Here is a 24,338-nt window from a genome sequence, read left to right on the forward strand (position 1 = left end):
ACACCCCGTTGGCAACGATAGTCGTAAGAGCAAAATCATTTGGTTCAATTCTCCTTTAGCAAAAATGTTAGCATAAATATAGGAAAACTGTTTTTAAACTTAGTTGACCAATATTTTCCGTTCCACCACAAACTCCTCAAAACATTTAATAAAAACTCTATCAAAGTAAGCTACATGCTAAGCATAACGGTATCACCCAACCACCACATTTTACAAAATAGCCTAAACATCAGAGAAAAAGCTAGTAATTGCATAGATAAAACAAAGTGTCCTTTACAATCCATGACTTACAAGAAACAGTATACCAACCAATTGTTACTTCTAACAACTCAGAAATAAAAGAAAAAACCTATTAGGATATTAGCGAAACATCCTTCAAATTAAGTTATTAAAAGAGGGGTATGGAAGATAAAAGAAGCAAACTTTACTCCTATAGTTAAATAAAAAAGTTATAAAGTGCTGCAAATCCTACTATCTTGCAGCAAAAAGTTGCATGTTTTGCCTGCATGAAAAGTACGCGATCATAGCCACCTACTGAATAAAAAGAATGAAATGGTTTCTAAATGTAGACATAAAATCATACTTTTACTTTCGCAATTTGACACAAATGGTTAGGGAAAAACTCTTTCTTTTTTTTGGCATCAGGACACACATCATTTAGTTTTATAACGATCTTATTTTTTTGTATTTCATGGTTGATCTATGCATAAATTATTTAATTTCAAACGGCACTAAAGTTTTGTAGGATAAGGATTGTTTCGTATATCGGAGGTTGTTACTTTTAAAAAGTTACGGTAAAAATTTGAAGAATCTTTTTAATAGTTAAGGTTATGTAAACTCTTAATTTAGTGTATGGTTTTTAGAAAATTTAAAGAAAGTCGTATTTCAAGTACGCCTGAGACTTCCTATTCCAAACTTACACTGAAAAAAGTATCTACATGTTCCAAGTCGGATTGTGTTCAAGCCAAAAATGTAAGCATTGAAAATTCGACATTTTAGTCAATTACTGCTAAATTTAATTTTTATAAAATGGAAAACGTCTAATATAATGCTAAATGATATAAATAACGAAGATGTTTTTAGTTTAAAAAGTATATTTCCGATCAGCCATTTGCAATTACACATTTAGTTTACTAACTAGCTCCAACTTAGTCCAAAAATATTAAAAAAAAAAAAAAAAAAAGTGCTGCTGGTTAAATTATTAGAATATCCTTTAAGTTCAGAATCGGCGATTTGAGAACCAAAACCATACGATTATTCAACATAGAAACTCAAACTAAAATAGTGTTGGCCAGAGCAACTATAAAATTTGAGGCCAAAACTTACTTTAATACACTTAAGACTTTTTATTATCACATGAAGCGTTTAAATAGGTTGACCAAAATAAATGGCACTAGGATAGTATTTCGGATTAGGAGCGATCAAAGTCTTCATTTTAGATCATATACGAAGATAGTTCAAAATTACATCTTTTAAAAGTACAGCTATCATCATGCTGGGATTACCATCCGACTATTAAAGAGTAATCGCTGTAAAAGTGATACACTAGCTTTCTTGCTTCAATTTTTCATGATTTCCAAGTTCACGTCGTAACTTTTTTGCGACAATACTTTTTCTTATTTCTTGTCCGATGGCAGCAGACATAGGAGGCGCTACTGCATTGCCAATCTAAAAAGAAAATTTACCGATAAAAAAAACACGAACATATAATTTATAAAAGAGTTACTTAAATATGCATAGACGGTAAAACACCTGTCTATGCTTATCTAGTATATTGCCATAAAAACGAAATGAATCAGGAAAGCCTTGTGAACGGGAGCATTCGCGCACACTGACAACTCTATGTTGCTCTGGATGTAGCACACGACCCTAAAGAGCGAACCATTATTCTTGATTATTTAAAAAAAAAAAAAAAAGTAATAGAACAGCAACAGTCTCCCTGACAAAACAACTAAAGAAAAAAAATTAAAGGAAAATATTGCACACTTGTTTTCCCATAGGCTCTGGATTGGTAACAGTTGTACTAAAAAATCCATCCCATTCTAATCTTCCATAGAGGCCAGCCCAATTATTGTGTCTATTACCAGTATGAGGTAAACACCACGGAATCAATGTGTTAAACTGACGGTCCGATGGATCGCATGCTTTACCGTTAGCACATGCACATACACCGCGTTTTCCTCCGTTTTTACTAGGACCTTGTTTCTTGTCATTATGAAGATATAGGCTATCAAGAAAATAAATATCTGTCAAGAAAATGTGTGTCAAAAGAACATTTTTTGTTTCAAAAGCAAAATATAAATAGATGAAGACGGAAAGCTTACAGTATCTTCGTCATGCTTCCGTCTCTTAGTTTAACAGCTTTGTTAGGAAGATCTCTCCAATCACATCCTGGTTGACATGGTATATAACTCATGCGGGCTTCTACTAAAGGGCTCATATCTTTACATATATGATCACGAAGAATTTGTACGTGTTTATCACGTATCTAAAATTTAATAAACATACACATTATTTTATAAATAAAAGTACTATAAATTCTTTTTAAACTGCTTAAATTTAAAAGAAAACCTTTTTTTGAAAATGTGTCAACGCTTCACTATCGTAGGCAATTTCTAACTTATTTGCACCGTTTTTGATTTCCGGAAGATCACTCATCGCATCGTATACTGTAGTAGTCCGATAGGCTGCAGAATGCAGCCGCTTCAGGGCTTGATACTATTTTAAAATATGAAATTAAAAGAAAAGATTAAGGTGAGCAAGCATTTAAAATTTTTTAAAAAAAAGATGAGCAACCCTTCTAAACTGGTCAAATACAAACCTTATGACCATTTATAGTAACAGACAAAGAGAGTGCTTTCGATGCAAATACGTGTTGAGGTTCAGGGAATTTAGGGAGAATTTCCCCAGGGGCAGCAGCCATTATGATGGCACTAAATGGTAAAAGTTAAATTTAATATATACCAATAAAAGGAAGTTAAAATAAAATGTTATCCGAATCACTGTTTCATGTAGGAAGATTATGCAATTAAAGATTGTTAATTCTAAGAAAATTAAATAATGATGAATGCAGCTCTTTAAAAAAAATTTAAGCAAAGAAAACAAACCGTCGTCTGGTTTGAGGAACGCCGTAAGAACCAGCTTGTAGTACCCCAAACTCACACTGATACCCCATTTTGACCAAACAACTTAAAGTAAGCTTCAATACCATACTTTTTTTAAACGAAACAAAGTTTCTGACATTTTCCAAAATGAAAAACTTCGGACGAAAATAATCGCAATAGCTAAGATATGATGTCACCAACGAATTCTTTGTTTCAAAATAAATAAAAAATTGTTGATTTTTTCATCATTTTCATGAAATTTACAAAAAAAAAAAAATTTATTTAAACTTTCAAACCTTAAACATGGAATATTCTCTCTGATTGAATCTATTCATTCCACTAAAACCTTGACAAGGTGGTCCGCCACACAATATATCTACTTCACCTCGACGGGGCAGGCGTTGTCCTAATTCGTCTTTCTCCTTGCCCTAAACACAACTAAATCTCAAAAAATGACATTAATATATTTTGATGTATATAAATATGATTTACACTAACAATTTTAGTTTATTGAAAGATAAACCTCTATGATCTGCTTTAGCACACTGTTACAGTCAAGATTAAATACAATAGTATTAGGATTATTTAATCTGTAAGCTTGCGCAGCTGAAGGTTCAAACTCAATAGCCCAAAAGCTATTTACCACTCCCACTTGATTAAGACCCTCGGATAAACCTTGGTAAAAATTCGGAAAACAGTTGTTGCAATAAAAAAAATCAAAACGAACACATTCTTTAACACAGGGGTCAATGCTATAACGAATGCTATAAAATTCTTTCTGTAAAATATAAAGAATGCTAATAGTGAAATTTTTTCTGTAAAGTGTGAACAAAAAGCTATACCATAAACACAAAAAAAGATCTTTTTCAATATTAAAATGTCGTATTTTTAGAAATTCTATGATTCAAAAAATGCTTTTTTTTCTTTTTTTTTTTAAAAAAAACCGTTTTACGGGAAGAAACTCAATATAAAATATAATTTTAATATTTGAGATTTTTTTCATATTTCGTATCTTATATTCTTTTTCTCTTTGCAATTTATTTTCTTTTTTTATGCCTTTAGATATACAACATAAAAAAAAATTGGGTGATCACATTTATTTCATAAAGACATTTGCACTTGGGTGTAAAAGCTTTTAATGATTGCATCTTCTAATATGAAGCATAAAACATGTTTTAGTGATCACAATAATCTACAGATTTAGTGCAAGGTTCATTTTAAATGTTCATTTATTTGAAAGACTTTTTATATCATTGGCCCCAGAAGAAATACACTTTTTGATAGAAATATTGATAAAAATTAAAATCTCATTAAATAAATATAAAACTCACATAATAATAAAGACCTAAAGAATAAAGTGTACATAAAATAATCAACCTTTTTTTTTTTTGCAAAAGAATAAAGTAACAATTATTTTTACCACCACAACCAGCAAATACATCTAATGCTTTTAATTTTTCGACTTTTTCATAAATGGGAAAATCTACTTCAATCCCAGACTCCTGCTTTGATGCTTTTGCTTTCCCTTTCCCCTAAAAAATGTTCAATATTTATAATAAAAATCTTCAAAAAAAATCAAATAATAATAACAAAAAAAAAAAATAGTTTATAAAAAAAAAAAAATAGCAGAAAAGATAATAAAATATGCATAGTAAATACAGAGTGTCCCAAAATTAACACAAGATTTGAATGTTGCCATTTGTGCAGTAAAGTGTTGGCAACCCTAAAAAAAAAAGCCATGGAGGCCATATGCCCGATGTGTTATTCCATAAATAATCCTATCGTATGTACTTTATGATTCAATAAAAAAATAACAATCAAAAGACTAAAAACTGTGTTTTCTATTTAATTCAAATCTTGTGTCAATTTTAAGATACCCTGTATAAGAATAATACAAGACAGTTAAAAACTAGTATTTACAAAAAAAATGAAAAAATGTTTCAAAAAAATGGATATTACCTTATTGGAGTTCCATGCTTCTCTGGGGGGAATATCAAATTCTTTCTTTTCTGCATCATATGCCTTTTTTTTTTAAAAAAAAAAACAAAAAAAAAACTACAAAACAAATCCTGTTAAATAAAATAGAATAGAAAGTACAAGAAAATAATAAAAATCAGAACAATGAAAACTAGAATTTTAAATTGTACTTCTCTGAAATAAAACCGATGTGGTCCTGCCTCAGTAAACTTAACCATATCCATATCAGCATCATCAGCATAAAGAACATAACATTTACCTTCTACATTATTAAAATCGACAGTGGCTTCTGGAAATGCAAATAAACATTTTTTGAAAGCTCAAGGTTATTTTCATCACTTTAAAAAAGAAAAGAAAAAAGAATTGCCTTCATTACTCCAGTAAACCATGTTTAGATCACAATTCATTGTCAATGACTTTCCCTTGTGAGTATTTTCTGGTCTAGTATGAAAAAGAAAAAAAGAATTAGAACAATATTAATGAAAGAAACATTTTATTAACATAACACAAACATTTTATTAAGACAAATAAACTTTACCTGTAAAACTTTCTAACTTTTAACATTATAGATTTCTCTCCCCCATAACTGTCTTTTTTTTTTATTATGCTAATTATTTTTCCTAAAAAAAAAAAAAGTAAAATAATTATTGTGCATGATTTAGGATAACAAAGCTAACAACAAAACACAAGGACTGTTATAGTTGTTCTTAAGTAATTTTGTATTGTTAACTTCAAAACTACAATTTTTCATCATTAGAAACTGTTTTGTATTTTTAAAGTTCTGATGAAATTAAGAATTTTCAAAAAATTGCACCCTAAAGATTAATTAAATTCTTACATCGTTCTTATTCTGTGTATAATTCTTTATCTCCATTTAAAGAATTGTACTCAGGAATGCTGGTAAAGTCATAAAACTTTCATTAGCACTTTTTCAATAGGTAGTCAAATCTCCTTTTGGATAAAAAAAATAATAAAGGTCAACTGACTACTCAGCAAGATGTTTAAATGAACTATTTTGTTTTGCTGATGCTTTTTTAAAATAATTTTGCAAAACAGGGAAAAAACATAAAATGGAAAGCTTTTTCACATTTATTCTTAGTTGAAATTAAGAGACCAGGGTAAAAATTGGATTCTTTATTAAAAAAGATTTATATTTCTTGATTTCATTAAAATTCTCAATGAATAAATCAAAGGAAAGGCCAATCAGAGATTTAGTTTAAGAACAAAGAGCATTATAAATTGAAAGCAGGAGAATTGTAAACTCACCACTTCACATAAGAGTGATTGTTATGTAATGCCACAAGTTGGATCTTATGAAACAATCTGTAAAAGTCTTGGATAAAGCAAAAGGATTGTTTTAACTACATTTTAAGTGCCTACATTTTTTATTTTACATGTGATATCTTTGTCTCAGGCAAATAGAAGAGTATTTGAAAAAAACATGAACAAAGACATTTTTTGTTCATTTGGAAAGTTTCAACAAATATTTCGTAGAATGCCATTTTAACTTGGGCTGGTCTTAACTTTAGCTTTTGTTCTGTATTGATAGAATCTTTTTTGCAATGACTGACTTTAATAGAGAAAAATGTATATATGATGGACAAAAATACAGTGTTTTTTTAGATTCAAAACCTCAATAAATAAGAATACCTATCCTAAAGGGCTCTGAAATATTTATATTGCTCCCTTTGATATAATCATTTGATTTCCGATAAAGTTCCGGATATTCATCCTCATCCTAAAATATTTATGAAATGAAGTGAGTTTTGGATATTTTTAAAGATTATCAAATTTCAATCATTACAAAAAATATGCCATTCAAATTTAAAGATGAAATATTATAGTTTAAGATTAAATTTCTTAGAAAAAAAATTTTACCTTGGATAAAATTTTACTTTTTTGCACCTCTGGTTTCTGTTTAATCCTTAATTCAATAAGAATAAATAGAAAAAACAAAAAAAGAAATATCTTGTGAAAGTTTAAAAAAAACAATTTTACATATCAACCTAACACTATTGCAAAGATTATTTAAAATTTAATTTTTAAACAATAATAATAATCCTTCACAAACCCTAAATCCTAAAGGTGACATTGCTTGAAACAAAGATCACATATTTAGTTCAATTTTTGAAATCTTACTTGAATGTAAAAGCTTCAGGATCTAAGTAAACACAATCACCTATGCCATAACAAATACCTTCCCAAGAGATTGTTCTGAATAAAAAAAATTATATAGTATCAAATGTGCAATTTTAAAACTAAAACATAGAGAAAAAAAAAGAGTATGTATAGAATTTTAAAATTGTAGATGTAGAAAAAAAAAAAGGATATAAACAATATTTTATTAACAAAATGAACAAAATATTTTACTTGAAATAAGATTCAGATTTTATTGAGTCTTCCACTTCAACTTCATCTCCTAAAATAAGCTGTCTGAGCTATGAAGAAAGAAAGAACTTATTTAAAAATTGTTGAGGGTGCAATAATTTTCAAGTCCCAATTTTTTACACTTTTACAAGGATTGAAGAAAATCTGCTTTTATTGATTGTACTTATAATTAAAGTATACTATATTGGTGTTAAAAACATACTAAAAATAAGTTTTAAATTATGTTTTAAGTTACAGTAGGAGGAAAAAAAACCTTTTGCTTTGTTTTGACGCGATCACAGCTTGGACAAAACTTGTCTTCAAACTTTGAAATAAGAAACTCATCAGGGGGATCAGTGAAAAGACCATCTTCATAATCATACCTAGATAAAATATAAATTAAAATCTTTTCCTTGATGAAACATTTCTTTGGTGACTGTAACAAAAAATATTACTAAAAAATCATTATTTTACACAAATTTTAAATCTACAAGCAAACAAAAAGCATCTTTAATATTATGCAGCTAAAAATGATTTTAAAAAAATATTAAATTTAATATTACTTCTTAAAGTTAGAAGCATGTATGAATAAAACTTAAACAATCAAACTTGTTTCAGTTGTTATATAGTGAAAAGATCCCAAATTTTAGCTTAAGATTTCAGTTGTTGTCATATAAAAGTTTATTAGAAAATAGTTAAATACTAATAGCTTTTTTTCTTCTAACAATTTTAGGGAACAACCCTTATTAAAATGGCCTCAACTTTTGATTTCTTGCTTGTAAGTCATAAAAACAATTATTCAAAAAGTTTCCACAACTAAGCCTAATTTTAAGAACAAATATTCACATGCCACTTCTGGTAGAAGAGTTCATGGCGATCATCTGAAGTTATATAGTCTTCCTTTCCTCCTTCCATGAACCAGTTTTCACTCACTGATTTATAATTAACCTGCAAACAAAAACACTTTCATTACCATAAAAACCAAAATATTTGCATGAAAAAAAAAAAAAATTATAATTAACAATTTTAAACAGATCAATTAAAATCTCATAGGTTTAAAAGCAATCTAAAAACAGATAATTTATAAAAACCTTGCACTTAGACATAATTGCTCCAAGTTTAATATCATCACAATCATCAGATAAAAAAACTTCACATGGGTCACCAACTTCTCCAAGGACTGTTTCTGATGAGCGGTATAACCACTGAGCATGAAACTTCTTATCTCCATTTAAGTCTTCCCACATGTACATGACACGACAGATATACAATGGATCAGATGGATCTGTCGGATAAACTTGTACAAAGTCTCCAACACTAATCTAAGTCAAAGGTAACAAAAAATATAGTTCTTACAATATTTCCTTTACTAAATTGCATAATAAAATTATTTATAAATTTATAATTACTGCACTAATATTTTAATATTTAATGAACTTACAAATTCATTGTTAATACACACTGCTTTATACAGCTTTTTTTTTTTCTTTTCAATATGTGACTCACATCCCCACTTCACAGAACTCTAAGTCAAAAATTCATTTAAACTTTTAAATAATAAATTTCATTTAAACTTTTAAATAATAAATTTCATGTAATTCTTTTTAAAATATAAAACTAAAAGTTAAAAAACTGAAAACAAAACACAAAAATTTTATAAAATTAAATTTTTTCTTTTGCAAAACAAAATTCATTCAAGTAATAAATATAAAAAACTATATCTATTATCAAAATGTATAAGAAATCATACTAATTTCGTTATATTTTTAAACATGCATGTAATTAATTGACCAAAGAAGCCAATTACATGCCTGAATTTAAACCCATTTTTCAATGCGTATAATTGTGGAGATGTATGAATAACTAATTGAGTTTTAGAATTTTGCTCCTGACCATAGTGACTCATAGTTAAGGGCAATAATAAATTCCTAGCCATACTTTTTTCTCTTGACCTTTTCGATGATGTCTTGGGGGAGATACATCTGTTTTACTTGGTGATTTCTTAATGAAAAGTTTATACTAATTTAACAAAATGCTATACAAAATACTATACAAAATACATATAACAAATAACATATACCAAAAAATAATAATTTACCAAACTAATAGGATCTAGCAAAAAATACTACTTTCATTTGAAACTATGTATTTTAATTTGCAAAAAATTAAACTATGTAAAAAAAGAAAAAAATCAAGTCATTTAAGCCTAAAACTATATAAAAGTTGATTCACTTGCATTTTTTTAAAATAAAAGTAGCTTTTAAGTAAGAAACATAAACTACCAGTTCTGGTTCTTCTTCATCTTGAGAAGCCAACGCATCCTCCTCGGCTTCTTGAACTGCTAAATTTGGACACCTGCACATTTATGCAAAAAAAAAAAGTTTAGTCACAGTCAATAATATGAGTTTCTTAATAAATACTTTTTAATAGTCAAAAAATATATTACCTTCTGTTTACGCAGCATTGTTTTGACCTGCCACTTCCGCCAAACTTAACCATGTCCTTACAAGAACGGCACACTCCACAATCTGGTTGCTGACAAATATCACAGATCCCACAACGCTTTCTACGCTGTGTAGTAACACCTTTTAAATCAATTTGGTTTTTAAAGAAGGTATCAAAAACATGCCGTACCAAAGGTGTTGTTGTTGCCTTAAATTAATTTTTGAAATTATTAATACAAAATACTTTTTGGTCGAATTAATAATCTAGTGTTACTAGATTAACAACTTGACTTAACTTTATGAATAAACTAGATATAAATACCAAAAACCCTTATTTAAAGTAATGAATCTCAATTTAGTTATCAGACCAAAACATCTTATTGAATACACACCAACAAAATTGTTTAATTGATGCATTTAAAAGTTGTTTTAAGTTAAAACTTACTAGAGTAAGCTAAACTTACTAGAGTTGGACCAAGAGCTTTTTTCTCTCCTTTCACCTTCAGGCCACGCATTTGTCTTCTAAAAGTAAAATACTAAAAAATGTTTTTCTCAGCTAAAACAATTTTTAAAATGATAAGAACTTATCAAAATTAAAAATGTTCACAGATCATCTTAATTCTTTAAAAATAATTGACAGCTGAGGGTTTTTTAAACAACTATTTAACTTTTACTTTAAAAAAAAAAAAAGTTACTTATAGGGTCTTAAATATATTACACAGAGAGGTACTGCTTTACATAACTATAAAAAAAGTATGATTACTTATATATTTTAACAGTTGGTATAATCTCTTACATTTATCACTAATATGAATTTTATTTCATACAAATAGAAAAAAAACTGAATTGCATTAAATTTTTATGTTTTATTTTCAGTTTTGAACTTTTAGTTTTATATCTAAAATAGAGTTTAAGTTAAAATTTATTATTAAAAAAATTTAAACAAATTTTTGATTTAGAGTTCTGTGTAGTAGGGGTGTAAGCCACATGGAATAAAATCACTATAAACATATTTTAATACATGCTAACAAAACCTACCTTTTTCCCAAAGTTACACCAGCAAGCTTAATTAGGTCTCTCATGCTGCTTGATGTAATTAAGAGTGGAGAATCTTCATCATCCAATGCAGCAGAATCATAACTCTCAACCTAAGAACAACCATTTTAAATAACTAAAGAAAACTTAAAAGGTGAAAATTTCCTTTTTTTTTATTTTGTGTTTTTTTTTTGTGTTATATATATATATATATATATATATATATATATATATATATATATATATATATATATATATATATATATATATATATATATATATATATATATATAGAGAGAGAGAGAGAGAGAGAGAGAGAGAGAGAGATAGATAGATAGATAGACCTGATAGTTAAGACACATAGAAATGGGTTAAAAAGTAGTAGGAGAAGCGATGTGGCAGATAAATCCAGTTAAAAACATTTATAAAATTTTTTAACAGGAAAAAAATCCCAGTCTTTTTTTAAAAAATACTCACTTAGAAAACTGGAGGTGACAGTTAGGCTTATAAGGCTAAGGTGGTGCAAGGAGAGAATTTCTTGATATGGAAAAGTGGAAGCAAGTAATTTCTAACATATATTTCTATCAGCAGACATGTTGCTTGATAGAAATGTATGGTAGAAATTTCTACAAGATGACTCCAGCCAAAAAGCTTGCACAGTAAAAGCTTAGAAGTAAATTATATAAATCCAACACTCTGATTAGCTTAATCACCTGTTTAGAATCCAACAAATCTATTTGGTTTTGGATAAATAGTTAAAGTGCAAATAAGTTTTATCAAAAAGTAGAACTAAACACCATTTGGAGAAGAGTATTTGCAACAATCTTGTAAAATTTATGCAAAAGAGATGCAAAAGAGATGCATGGCTTGCAAAAAATGCAAGGGACATTTAAATTCTATTTTTGTTTGATGTTGTACCATTTTTAGTTTTTTTTTAAATTTATTTTGTGTTTGGAAACATTTTAAATATGTTATAAATATTTTAGTATGACAACCTGATGCCAAGATTAAGTTAAGAATAATTTTTCCAGAAAATTAACAAAAAAAGATGTAATACCTTTTTTAGATTTTGTTTTATGGTACTTTAAATAAGCTTTAAACAAAAAAAAATCTTAATAGGTTTGTTAGAGTAATCAGATTTAGGTTATGAAAATATTTTGAAAGGATCACTTTAGCATATGTTCTATCAAGACACATTTAAAAGAATTTACTATAATAAAAAAAAAAGAATTACTTTAAAGAGTAGTTTTTTTGCCCTCTTTTTGACTATTTAATTTTTTGCAGCTATACTTTATTTTGACTTTATTTGCATATGTAAAGAAAGGCAAATAGTGTGCCCTAAAGAAGAATTTCTTTTCTGAGTTTCTGAGAAATTAATTTCTGAGCAATTCAACATTAAATACAGGAAAGGCTGCAGGTGTTTTTATATAAGGTGCAATAGGTGAAACAACCCCTGCTTTTACTGGCATTGAGATGTTTTATACAGACATATTATACCTGGAAGAACAATATATCTAGTGCCAACAGTAGTCCAAAAATTCCACTATTTAAGAAGATAAAAGATTTGTGGAAAATTATTTGAATACAGAAAATCTTTCTTTGAAGATATTGAGGGTTTACTCTGGGAAAAAGTTGAAATGTGCTCCATTCACTTAAAACATCATAAACTTTAAGATTTTGAAGAAATTAACTCATTTATAATTGAAAAGAGAGACAATTTCTAATGGACAATATTTCTGCCTTGAGTGAGGAGCAAAAAAAGTAGATTCAAGATATGGTAACATTTATCAGTATCTTATACACAAAATGGTTTCTGAAAGTGGAACTTTCTTTGTCCCATTACATTGAAGTTGCTTTCCTCAGCTGAATGCTATTTGATAAACCATAAATCTGAGAATCCCATATATCTTATTTTCAAGAACATTTAAAATAAACTATTTACATTTAAGTTTATTAGTTGAGATTAAACTTTTTTCTAGAATGTTAAATGTATTTGGAAGATAAGAAGATTTAAGGAGCTCAAAATGTCTGGTGAAAGGTCAGTGTGGTCTTCCTTCCTCCAACACACCTGGTACTTAGATCCATATCTGCTTATCTTTGTGCTCATTGAACCAGATTACCCAGATTGAGGGGCAATAGCCTAGAAACTCTTCTTATTCTCCAGGCCAGAACAAAAAATTGAACATCATGTTGTGGACATTAATGTACTGGGTGATCTGAATTTTTCGGAAAACAAGCCTCTCAGTTTGGTTTCCCTTATCAAGCTACGGCCCTACTGTGAGTTTGAGAAACTTGTGAAAAACTTCCAAGTAGTCAATGCTTGCACGAGTATATAAAATATGGATTTGATTAAATTTTATACATATACTCTTATGTTTTAATAGATATTTTTAAACTGATGGTTAAATTTGTAGTTGAAAATATAATTAATATTTAGCCTTTAATCTTTAAGGATCTAGAGCAGAAAAGATTTAAAAACTTACTGTTCACTAATACCTACAAAAGGGTTGCGAAAAAGAAAGAGGATTTTCAGAAGAATTTTCTCTTTTTCTTTCTAGTTTAACATTAGGCTGCAATTCATTGATTTTTAGGTAATTTTAAGATTTTTGGCAAAATACAAACCAGTTAAAATATAAAACATGTAAAAATGTTAGCTTAAATAAGAATTTGTTGATATTTAAAAAGAAAGCAATTGAGTTTGCATTAGAAGTGCTGTAAAATGAGTCTAATGCTCTACTACAATATAAATATCAGGAACTTCTCATTTAAACTCATTTTCTTAGGAAAAGAACTCTCACTTAATTATGTATGTATAAAACTATTTAAAACTTATATAATCTACCTGTTCCACAAGAAACTGAGCATGTCGCAACAGTGTGTCTTCAGTAAACTTTGCACAATTCTCAGGTGGGACTGTAGTCTTAAAATTTATATAAATAATAAGTATGGACTCTAAGTAAGTTTACAACTTTAATATTTATGCTTATTTATAACACAGCTTAATTTGAAATATTCAAAGTAAAGAAGCACTTTGTGAAAAACAAAAAAACAAATGCAAATTATTGTCACATCTACAGAAAAACATACAAAGCATTACTTGCCTCAAGCTTATTGAGTAGTTCTTCATATTCAGAATCAGGATTGTTTAAAAGAAATTCTATAACTATCTGTTAAAAAAAGATATGATTAAAATAATTCATGGAATTCTGAAATAATTCTTCAAGCTGATCAACAGTTTAAAGCAAAAAGATCTAACTATCAATTTACATACAAAAAACAAATAAGTATCAACAGCAATACATAAACTTAAAAATATAAATAAAGTGTATAATGCTAAAATAAAAAAGTTTTAAAATACCTAAACCCTGTAATACAAAAAGCTTTTCATTAAAGTCTTACTTTGCTCATATAAATCTTTTCAGTAACTGCATTCATGAACAAAGTATAATCATCAGATGGTCTCATTAAAATGTATTCAGCAAATGCTAGAAGGAACAGTATTAAATAATGGAGATATGACTTTCATACCTTCATTTTAGAATAGTTAATCAAAACATAAATAGCTAGCATGCGTTGTTTGAATAACTAGTATGACAAATTTCTTTTTATAATATGTTCAACTTGTTCAAACAGAAAAAACATGAATAAGAACATCCAACTTAGAACTTTCTACATAAGCAGTTATACCATCTCCGGTATATTTCAAACTCACTATTAAGTGATATGAACTAAAGCTAAATTAACTTTAAACATTTTAAAATTTTTGATTACTTTTTTTTAAAAAGTAAGATTAATTAACATACCAGTTCCAAAACCGATCAGAGCGTTTTCTCCACCATCAAAACCAGCAATCCACCATTCATTAATAGGTCCCATAGCTTTTGTACAAATTCCCCCTAAAATTAGATTTTAAATAAAATGTTTGCATGCTTATAAAAAAAATTTAAAAATCCCCCCCTGAGATTAGATTATAAGTAAAATGTTTGCATGCAAGTAAAACTTAAAAATCTGATAATAATTACAATCAGAATTTTACTTAAAGTAAAGAAACAGTTTCCACAAACGTATGGTATTAAAATAACACTAGATAATATAAATAATCCAAGTAATAATAAAAAAAACAATATTTGGTTGAGGGAAAAGTTTGTGTGCTGTGTTAATAATACTGGTACAACAACAACTACTACTAATGATGATGATGATGATGATGATGATGATGATGATGATGATGATGATGATGATGATGATGATGATGATGATGGCAAATAATAATATAATTTACTTGATATGCTTACCTTCTATATCAGGATTCTCATCAAATATAGGCTTCACATAACCACTGAAAAACAGCTCAACATTTTTCTCAATAAGACCAGTGTCAAATGCACAAAGATGACCACATTTATCATAAATGCTGTTTGAAGAATTAAAACCCATTAATTTTTTTATTGATAACATATGGATATTATATTACAGGGTGCAGCAGCAATTCACAAACTTTTTAGGACATTTTTCAAAATGAATTTTTAAAGCACTAAAAAATTAAATTCATGGGATATTGATAAAAGAAAAGTCGAAGATAAATGCTTTTCCTACCTTAATTTTTTTTTTTTTTTTTTTTTTGATCACTGCCTCAAACCTAGGACAAAAAGAAATGGGAGGTACTGATTACATTGTCTTTTGGCATTGAGCCCCAAGTATGGTTAATGAATGATTTTAGTTACTTGACACTTAAGTGGGCCTTTTTGCAAGCCTTATTCTCAACTATACTTCACACACTGTAGTCAAAGGGATTCAGGTCAGGGTTGTATGGTTTCCAAAAGTCTTTGAGCAAGAAATTAGTCATATTCTCCTGAAGATATTGTTAGGTTTTTCTGGAGCCATGATAGAGTGCATTGTTCTGTTGAAAGATGTAATAGCCTTCTGGTAATGTCTTCTTCAGCCATGGCACCTCATAGCATTTTAGTAAGCTGATATACACATCAGAGGTAACTTTTTTTTTCACTTGGATGTAGATTGGAGGACATTTATCTCCATTAGAAACAATGACTCTTAGCAACATATTGGATTGAGGGTGTTTGGTGTAACAAAAAGGTGGTACCCTGTCACCCTTCTGTACTATAAATCTGTCATTTCACCTAATGATCACTCAGTCAACACTAAAAAAATTTTCATTTGAGGAAAATTTGACAATTGACAAGGAATGGGTTTTCAGCTGATTCAGAAGCTTTGATCCAACCTCAAAGTATTTAACCTTTTTTTTCAAAAGTTGGCATGTACCTTGGGCTAAATTGATTTTTCCAAGTACTTTTAGAGTACTTCTGACTGTCCTCTCACCAACATTATACAGTTTCGCTGTCTTTCTGATGGGCTTAGTAGGATTCTTTTCAACATGCTTTTTAAGCTTTTCAATGAACTTTTTATCAACTTTTGTTCACTGGAGAAGGTATATGGGCTCTCTCAACACTGTCATTTTTTTCATTTTGTACAATGTACTTTTAGACATTCCAGAACTACAAATCACTTCACTTGCAGTCGAACGAACATGAATCAATTTTAAAACTTCAGTCCTTGGTAAAATTTTTAAATAAAATGTTTTTTATTCACAACTTTATTCAAATTAAAAACGTTCATTGAACATTAATCAACAAAAACAAATTTCGAAAATTTTTTATTTCAAAACCTAGCCAAAAATTAGTCTGCGAATCGCTACCTCACCCTGTAAATACAAGACACATGTAAAAAGCTACATGTGTGTATAGCTTATGAAATATGAAGGAACTGAAAATACAGCTGCTAAGTCAAAAAATTCTTAACTAGTTTTAACAGAAAATAAAACTCATTTATCAAAAATAGAAATACTAACAAAAACATAAACACTTCTTAATTTGATTTGAAAAAGCAAATAAAAGTTTTGAAATTTTACAAACTTAGAGATTGGTATTAAAATAATTGTAAAATGTAGAAAGTTACTATTAAGCTATAATATGATAATTGACCAACAGAATAGATAAAAGATTATCTGGGGGGTTTTCTATCTTTGTTAGATAGAAAAACCCCCAGATAATCTTTTAAGTCAACCCAGTATGAAAGCTTATAAAAATACAAATCTGGTATAGGCATAGAAAGTTGCTTGAAATTTTCTGCATAAACCTTCAAAGCTTTTATTTCTTTTATTGAAGTTTTTTTTTAAACATCTTGGCTACTTTTAAAAACCTATTTACATTTTTTTTAACTTAGGGGGGCCAGGACTCTCTTTACCAATAGCCTATGTAATTGACTAACATGCTAAAATTACCTAAACTCTGTGACTTTATGTTGAGGTCTTTCTTCATAAGCATCAAAATCTTGCTCATTTCCAGACAATAACGATAATCTGGGATCAACAAGCATTGCAAACTCCTCTAACTTAAGAAATAAAGTTAACTTTATTGAGAAAAAGACATTGGAAAGAAAGTAGAAAATAAGTGTATTTAACTTCATGATATTATTTTCTTGATGAGTATGAATTAAACAGAATTATAGCCTACAGCATCACTGTGGTCTCCATGGAACACCTTTAAATCATCGCTATTCAATACTTGTCTACATTCTTTACATTTTTCTAAGGTCTGAAAAAATCAAAAAACAACTAAAAAATGAAATTGTTGAAAAACTTAATGTTCATATAACAATTTTTAACAAAATTTGATAAATGTACATTTTTGTAAAAGGTAAATTATACTAGTAAGGTACATAGGAATTTTGTAAATCAATAACTTCATGTGCAAAAAAAAAAAAAAATTGTTAAGCAAAAATGTTCTAAATGCACACCATACACATTTATTAAGTTAATGAGGAAAAAATATTAAACTAATAAAAAAAAATATTGCACAAACCTTTATATCAGGCTTTTCCCGCAATGTAAGTGAGCTTCATATAAAAAAAAGTACATAGTAAAAAATCAATTTAACTAATTAGAGATTAGAGATTTTCAAAAACAAAAGTAGTGAATTTTCTCCGCCTGCAAAAATAGATATTTTAAGTCAGCCTCATTTTAGATTTTAATTTAAACATTTGGTATTTCAGAAACTAAACCAGAGTTCTTTTACAAACCTTTCTGTAATGTTATCCTCAGTTTTTTTCTTTTTCTAAATAAATATTAAACATTTACCATGTTAAATACTTAAGTCACAAAGCCTCCAATATTAAAAACTTTAATGAACACCTAACCAATATGACTTACAAATTTACTATATGCCTTAATAAAAATTTAACTCAACCCTTAAGGGTACTGGAAACCTTTTTTAAAGTAAAACAAAAAATATAAAAAAATTTATAACTTGATTTATAAAAAAAAGTCTTGTTTCTTAAAAGAACTCCTCAGCAAACATTTTACGTGTATTTTGACATTGTTAAACAACTAAAAGAATTTTTTAAACATGTTGTTCTGGTTGTTTTTCATTCTGTAACTCTATTTATGATAAAATAAGCATGCATTTATAAATATAATAAAAAAACTAATATATATTACATTTCCTTTTTCTTCTTTACTAGGAGATAAAGAACGCTTTGTTTTCTTCGCTCTACAAATAATTGATTTTTATATTTGTGTGGGTATGTATGTATGTATGTATGTATGTATGTATGTATGTATGTATGTATGTATGTATGTATGTATGTATGTATGTATGTATGTATGTATGTATGTATGTAGTTATGTATGTATGTATGTATGTATGTATGTATGTATGTATGTATGTATGTATGTATGTATGTATGTATGTATGTATGTATGTATGTATGTATGTATGTATGTATGTATGTATGTATGTATGTATGTATGTAGTTATGTATGTATGTATGTATGTATGTATGTATGTATGTATGTATGTATGTATGTATGTATGTATGTATGTATGTATGTATGTATGTATGTATGTATGTATGTATGTATGTATTCATATACAGTAAAACTCCAATAATTCAATTTACCAAGGGACCAAGAAATAGCTCAAGCTATCAGGGATTGATAAAGTTTTAATGAGATTTCAATGGGAATTCAAAAAGTACTTCAAGTTACTGGAAGTTCCAGCTATCAGGGGTTTGAGTTATCAGGAGTACATACATACATACATACATACATACATACATACATACATACATACATACATACATACATACATACATACATACATACATAATACATAATACATACATACATACATACATACATACATACATACATACATACATACATACATACATACATACATACATACATACATACATACATACATGCATGCATCCATACACACACACATACATACATACATACATACATACATACATACATACATACATACATACATACATACATACATACATACATACATACATACATACAAACATACATACATACATACATACATACATACATAGGTTGATACATTAATATATATAGGCTAATGATATGAAAGCTTTTCAGTGGAAACATGACTTTCTTTACCAACCATGAGTATTTATATAGTGAACATCAATAAACCCTACCTTTTATTGAAAAGAGCAGTAATTGTAGATTGCTTACTTCTCTAAATATTATAGCAGAGGATTAAAAAACAAAACTTATAAAGAATAAGGCTTATGGCCACATTCCTGATTATTATTATGTCATTAATGTTGATATAAAAATGCAATTGCATTATAGTAGAAACTTCCATAAACTTTATCAGAGTATAAATTTTATTAGATTGTTTTTTTTTTATTGAAAAAAAATTAATTGCAAAAATCAAGTAATTGATTGCACAAATCAAGGTACTTGATAACAAATACTTTATAGCACAAATCTATTTTTCTTTAAGAAAGCACATTTTGAGAAAAATGTTATCTTACCAGATCACTTTTACTACTCCCACATGCACTAAGAAAAGAAATGATATGTTAAATACTTATGTATAAACTTTTATATTGTAATATTTCCCATTCTGATTAAATACTGTTTGACTATAACACAGCACTTTTTAACACACAACTTTATAATCAAATATATAAAATCAAACTGAGACTTTGCTTAACAATAGTTAAAGTAAAGCTGGCTACAATAACGTTTACTCCACGAAACTTTAACCTTTAATTTTCACACATAAAAGTTTAATTCTTACCCAGGACTTGAAACTTCTTTTTTTTCATCAATTAGAACGGGCATTTTCGATATTTAAATGAAATCCTTTTTAATTGTAGCTAGATAGAGCTTATTTAGGATAAAAAATAGATACTCATAAATTGATTTGATATCGTTAAAAGATTTTGTTTAGTTTGTTTCCCGCGCGAACATAAAAAATGGTTAACTAAGCGACAACTTACCACGACAGGAGATTATAATGGAACTCAAAAGACGAAAAGGGGATCATAATGGAACTCAACGTTTAACGAGGAGACCATAATGGAAAAATGATCAGCCTCAACAACTAAAGTAAAGTTCATAAATATCTGATTAACTTCTTCTTTCAAAAGGCTTACTAACATATGCAGACCCATCGAGAAGTGGGAGGCTGGCGGGGATTTTCCCCAGGCCTTAACAGTGGATGAGGTCCTACTAATTTAAGTGATGAAAAAAGGAATTGCTAATTACTGTGTTTTTTGGAAAAAGATAAATTTCTTTAGCTTTATTTTTTTATTGGGGGTGGCGACCGGAAACCTATCTCTTCCTTCCCCTAGTAACTGCTTGAACATACACACTTAAATCATCTGAAGAAAATTTAGGTATGAATTTCTTTTAGAAAAAAAAAATAATTTTCCTTCTCAGAGCTTAAAGATTAGAGATTTTCTTATTACTGAATCAAACTTCTAGATTTATTACAGCTAAAAATGGTCACTTTTAGCAAAGAAAGATGTTTAAATTTCAATAAAAAAAAAACTATAATTTTGACTTTAAAGAAATAAAGGAATTGTTTGGAACATGGAACATGAGAATTTAGACTGTTTTAAGATATTAAATATTATGAATAAACAGGATCTTTTTTCCATATCCCATCTTGTCCTTCCTCGACTGCATTTTTAAATCTTGAACGGTTGAAGTCAAGTATAAATAAAAAAGTTGGTTTTACTTTTTTTACAAATCATACCAGCGTTCTCGTTTTCTGCTAAATAAATTCATATTTTCTTAGAATCCTCTATCTCATTCTTAAAAAAACAAAAAACATTCAGTTTGCTTTCTTTTGTTGCTCTTTCGTCATTTTTTCTTTCCCGTTTTTCCTTCGCTATCGTTCGTTCGTGTCGTTTCTTCATGGCGCTCGTTCGCGTTGTTCGTTCATTTTTTGTTGAAAAATTTATCTCTGGCTAGCTGCTGCAATTGAAAGGCAAACCGCAAACGTTGAGTTTATTATGTTAGCAAAATTTGGACCATGTGGATCTAACATTTTAAAACCCAGTTTCAGAATATCCGAATAATATCTAGTTTAGGACGAAGGGTAAAGGAAGATAGATCCCAAGTCAACCGCTGCATTTCATTTTAAAGCTCTCTGATGAAAAAGAATTAGACTTAGAAAAGGAGAAACATTCAACATTTCATTTCATTTCATTCAACAACTTGAAGTTGTTTTTTAGCACGATTTCACGCATGAAATGTTGATTATTTCTGTAGAAGAAGAAAAAAAATTTTACACTTAAAAAAAAAAGAAACTTTTTTTGAACTTAATATTGATAACGATACTCAGAGTACTGTAGTCTGGCTGGAAAACTGTAGTTTACTGAACTGCCTCTCAGAGCTTCATCTGTCGCCTATAATGTCTGTTACTTCAGGCGCGGATCCAGGAATTTATAACTGTGTGGCCAAATTTTACTTTCACGGTTGAAACTTCGATAAAAGATCGATATTTTAATATTTTTTCACAGCATTTTTTGATTGAATAAAACGTCGGGAATGTATAATCAGAACCGTTGTGGCCACGAGAAGAATCTCTATAGCCGAATTTCGTAAATTACGGCAGACAAATTAAAATTTTTAGGGATATTCCTTAAGCGAAAAAACCCAAAACTTACGTGGCTGCCGTTAAATTTAAACTATGTGGCCATTGCCACAATGACTACCCCCTTAGATCTGCGCTTGTACTTTCTCAAAAGGGTAACAGATGTACTGCAACCACTAGACGTAATTTGCTTTGGTCCTTTGAAAATTTTGAAGGAGAAAATTTGAAATTTGAACTTCAACCAATTTGATCCCCATGAAAAAGTCCATGCTGGCTAAAAAATATTGCGAAGTTTGACACCAGGGTAAAAAAGTAAGGCAAAATCATGATTTTTTGTTACTGGTATATGGCCAGTAGATTACAAAAAATATCAAACAAGCAGTTCGATTCAGGACTTTTGAACAGAAGAATGGGTTGCAAAAGGAAAAAAAAAATGCTATTCAAGAAACCATTGCTCCAAAAAAATCCGTGCAGTTGAGTGTCAATAAAATATTTGATGTTGCTAATAAACCAACATCTATTCCTAACCCTTCTTCAATATCAAGTTCAACCAGATGTTCTAATTGTTATTGTAGTAAATTGAACCACGAATCAGATAGCAAACGTTGTTACGCAGAGTCCTCCACGGCATTAGTATGTAACATGACTGCTACTAACAATTGTACTAAACATGGTTTTGTATATTTATTTGCATTATCAAATATTTTTCTCACATTTATTACAAATAAAATTTTTTCTTTTTGCTAAAACCATGTATTTTATGTAAATAAGCTCGTGTCGTCATACTTATACGTCACTCAATCCTTAGTGAAAAAATCTCGAAAATCTAGCAAATTTAATTATTTAAATAGTTCCTAATTTCTAGGTTTTATTATCGAGTGCGCTCCCTTATAAACAAAGGTTCCCAGTGGCACTCCATTTTAAATTTATCACACGCTAAAGTACACGCGTATGCAAAATGCACCAAAAAAATAAGTTATGAAACATGTCGTGATGATGTTTTTCTACTCAGTTTCGTATCTGAAATAAAATTTTAACTCTTTCAAAGTTTGACTATAAAATAATGTAACAGTCGAGGGAAAGAGAAAACATTCTAACTCTGTTCAGCAAATCTGGTTAATTATACCAAAGAGCATTTAACAGAGAAACTTGATTATAAAGGCACCATTAAGAGATTAACACATGAAAAAATTAATCGAACATTTTATGCGATTTTTTAATGAGTGGATTAACGAATGAATTACTTCAAATTAAAAATTTGAATAAATCCACCAAATCATTTCAATAAAAAAGAGAGAAAATTTAAATAACGAGACAATTTCATAACTTATTTAAAAAACCAGGTTCTCTTATTCGAGATTTTTTAATAAAAGTTAAACAGTTGTTTTTTTTTACGTAATCTAATTTGCAAAAGTTAAAATCAAACCGGTTTTCCTGTAAATTTTGCACCAGGCTTCAATAACACTATCGCAACTTACATTTATTTTCAAAGTTATTCGCAAAAGCTTTATTTTTATTATTAAACCAATGAATGTCAAAGCAACTAAGTGCTTTTTATAAACATCTAGTCAACTAGTTGGTCTACAAAGAATCAGATGTAGTATTTACAAGAATTGTTGTTCTTTTTGAATAAGAAAAGTTGTAATCGCAGCAGATTTGCGTCATTTTTACCGCTCTAAGGTTTGTAATCGATATAAACTTTAGAGCAAACAGGAGTTTTATTTGGAGAGCTGTTTTTAAAATAAAAACTGTATGATTTACCCGCTATAAATATTGTTAGGTCCATGGAAAACTAAAAAGTTCGTGTAAATAGAATAATTTATTAGGTATACAAAGAATTAACTCTATATTCGATGCCAGAGTGTACATCATGTATTAATAATGTTATTCATAATAAAAAAAGTCAAGTTCGAGAAAATGTTAGATTCACTAGTTTGCCAGAGTGATCGCAATATGGCAGCCGATCTGATAACTTTTTGTTATCGATCCAATCAGATTATAAAATTGACGTAATCACAATTTATTAATTAAGCAACTTAAGGAAAGGAATTAAAATCAAAATCAAAAATTTTTTTGAATTCATCTATTCACAAATTTTCTATACTGTATGTTGTGTATAAATTATTATATCAGACAATTAGAAGAGCCTGTTGTTCTTGAAAGCTTGGAATCTTAGGAAGTTTAGAAACAAAGTTCCTTATTAACTTGATGATTTTTAAGAGATCATTATTAAAGTTTTGTTAGACATTTTTTACAATTTTAGCTATTTTTAAGAAGCTTGGCAACTGGTAATATTTTTAGAACAAATGCCAAAAAATTTTTTTGTTGTATTTGGCTTTTTTTTTTTCTTTTGTCAAAAAGACGAAAAATAAGAAACATTAAATAAAAATACCAATCAACTTTTCCTCCATCCCTCCCTCCCTCTCTTCTTATCTGGCCCCCTTCCTTCCTCAGTCTCTTCGTTC

General features: G+C 28.6%; 1 protein-coding gene across 1 annotated transcript; it reads right to left on the minus strand.

Annotated features, from left to right (window-relative positions):
- Positions 1-1,076: 1,076 nt before the first annotated feature.
- Positions 1,077-20,259, minus strand: LOC145181913 (DNA (cytosine-5)-methyltransferase PliMCI-like). The gene is made up of 40 exons (XM_090099679.1): positions 20,068-20,259; positions 19,799-19,826; positions 19,457-19,497; positions 18,441-18,492; positions 18,023-18,057; positions 17,806-17,839; positions 17,458-17,538; positions 17,226-17,335; positions 15,223-15,341; positions 14,731-14,823; positions 14,327-14,412; positions 14,029-14,094; positions 13,770-13,847; positions 10,931-11,040; positions 10,357-10,414; positions 9,895-10,100; positions 9,731-9,803; positions 9,387-9,449; positions 8,890-8,973; positions 8,540-8,770; positions 8,299-8,396; positions 7,723-7,831; positions 7,452-7,519; positions 7,221-7,295; positions 6,960-7,005; positions 6,732-6,819; positions 5,620-5,701; positions 5,449-5,522; positions 5,252-5,370; positions 5,064-5,126; positions 4,525-4,636; positions 3,628-3,779; positions 3,401-3,532; positions 3,108-3,310; positions 2,822-2,933; positions 2,572-2,718; positions 2,325-2,488; positions 1,987-2,227; positions 1,753-1,869; positions 1,077-1,668 (listed from the first exon to the last, which is right to left on the minus strand). The coding sequence occupies exons 1-40, from the start codon at positions 20,109-20,111 to the stop codon at positions 1,546-1,548; spliced, it is 4,017 nt and encodes a 1,338-aa protein (XP_089955805.1). The 5' UTR covers positions 20,112-20,259; the 3' UTR covers positions 1,077-1,545.
- Between the last annotated feature and the right edge of the window lie 4,079 nt (positions 20,260-24,338).

This window comes from Hydra viridissima, unplaced genomic scaffold, assembly GCF_058129835.1.
Source record: "Hydra viridissima isolate aposymbiotic clone 2 unplaced genomic scaffold, HvirCarnegie_v1 scaffold_10, whole genome shotgun sequence".
Lineage (NCBI taxonomy): Eukaryota > Metazoa > Cnidaria > Hydrozoa > Anthoathecata > Hydridae > Hydra > Hydra viridissima.

What these genes read in the sequence shown, in the direction of transcription:
- LOC145181913 (XM_090099679.1), bottom strand. Translation starts at nt 20,111, where the DNA reads ATGCCCGTTCTAATTGATGAAAAAAAAGAAGTTTCAAGTCCTGG. An exon ending in GAGGATAACATTACAGAAAG is followed by an intron (nt 17,840 to 18,022) that starts GTTTGTAAAAGA and finishes TTTTATATGAAG; the next exon opens with CTCACTTACATTGCGGGAAA. An exon ending in TGTATTTGCTGGTTGTGGTG is followed by an intron (nt 3,780 to 4,524) that starts GTAAAAATAATT and finishes ATTTTTACCAAG; the next exon opens with GTTTATCCGAGGGTCTTAAT.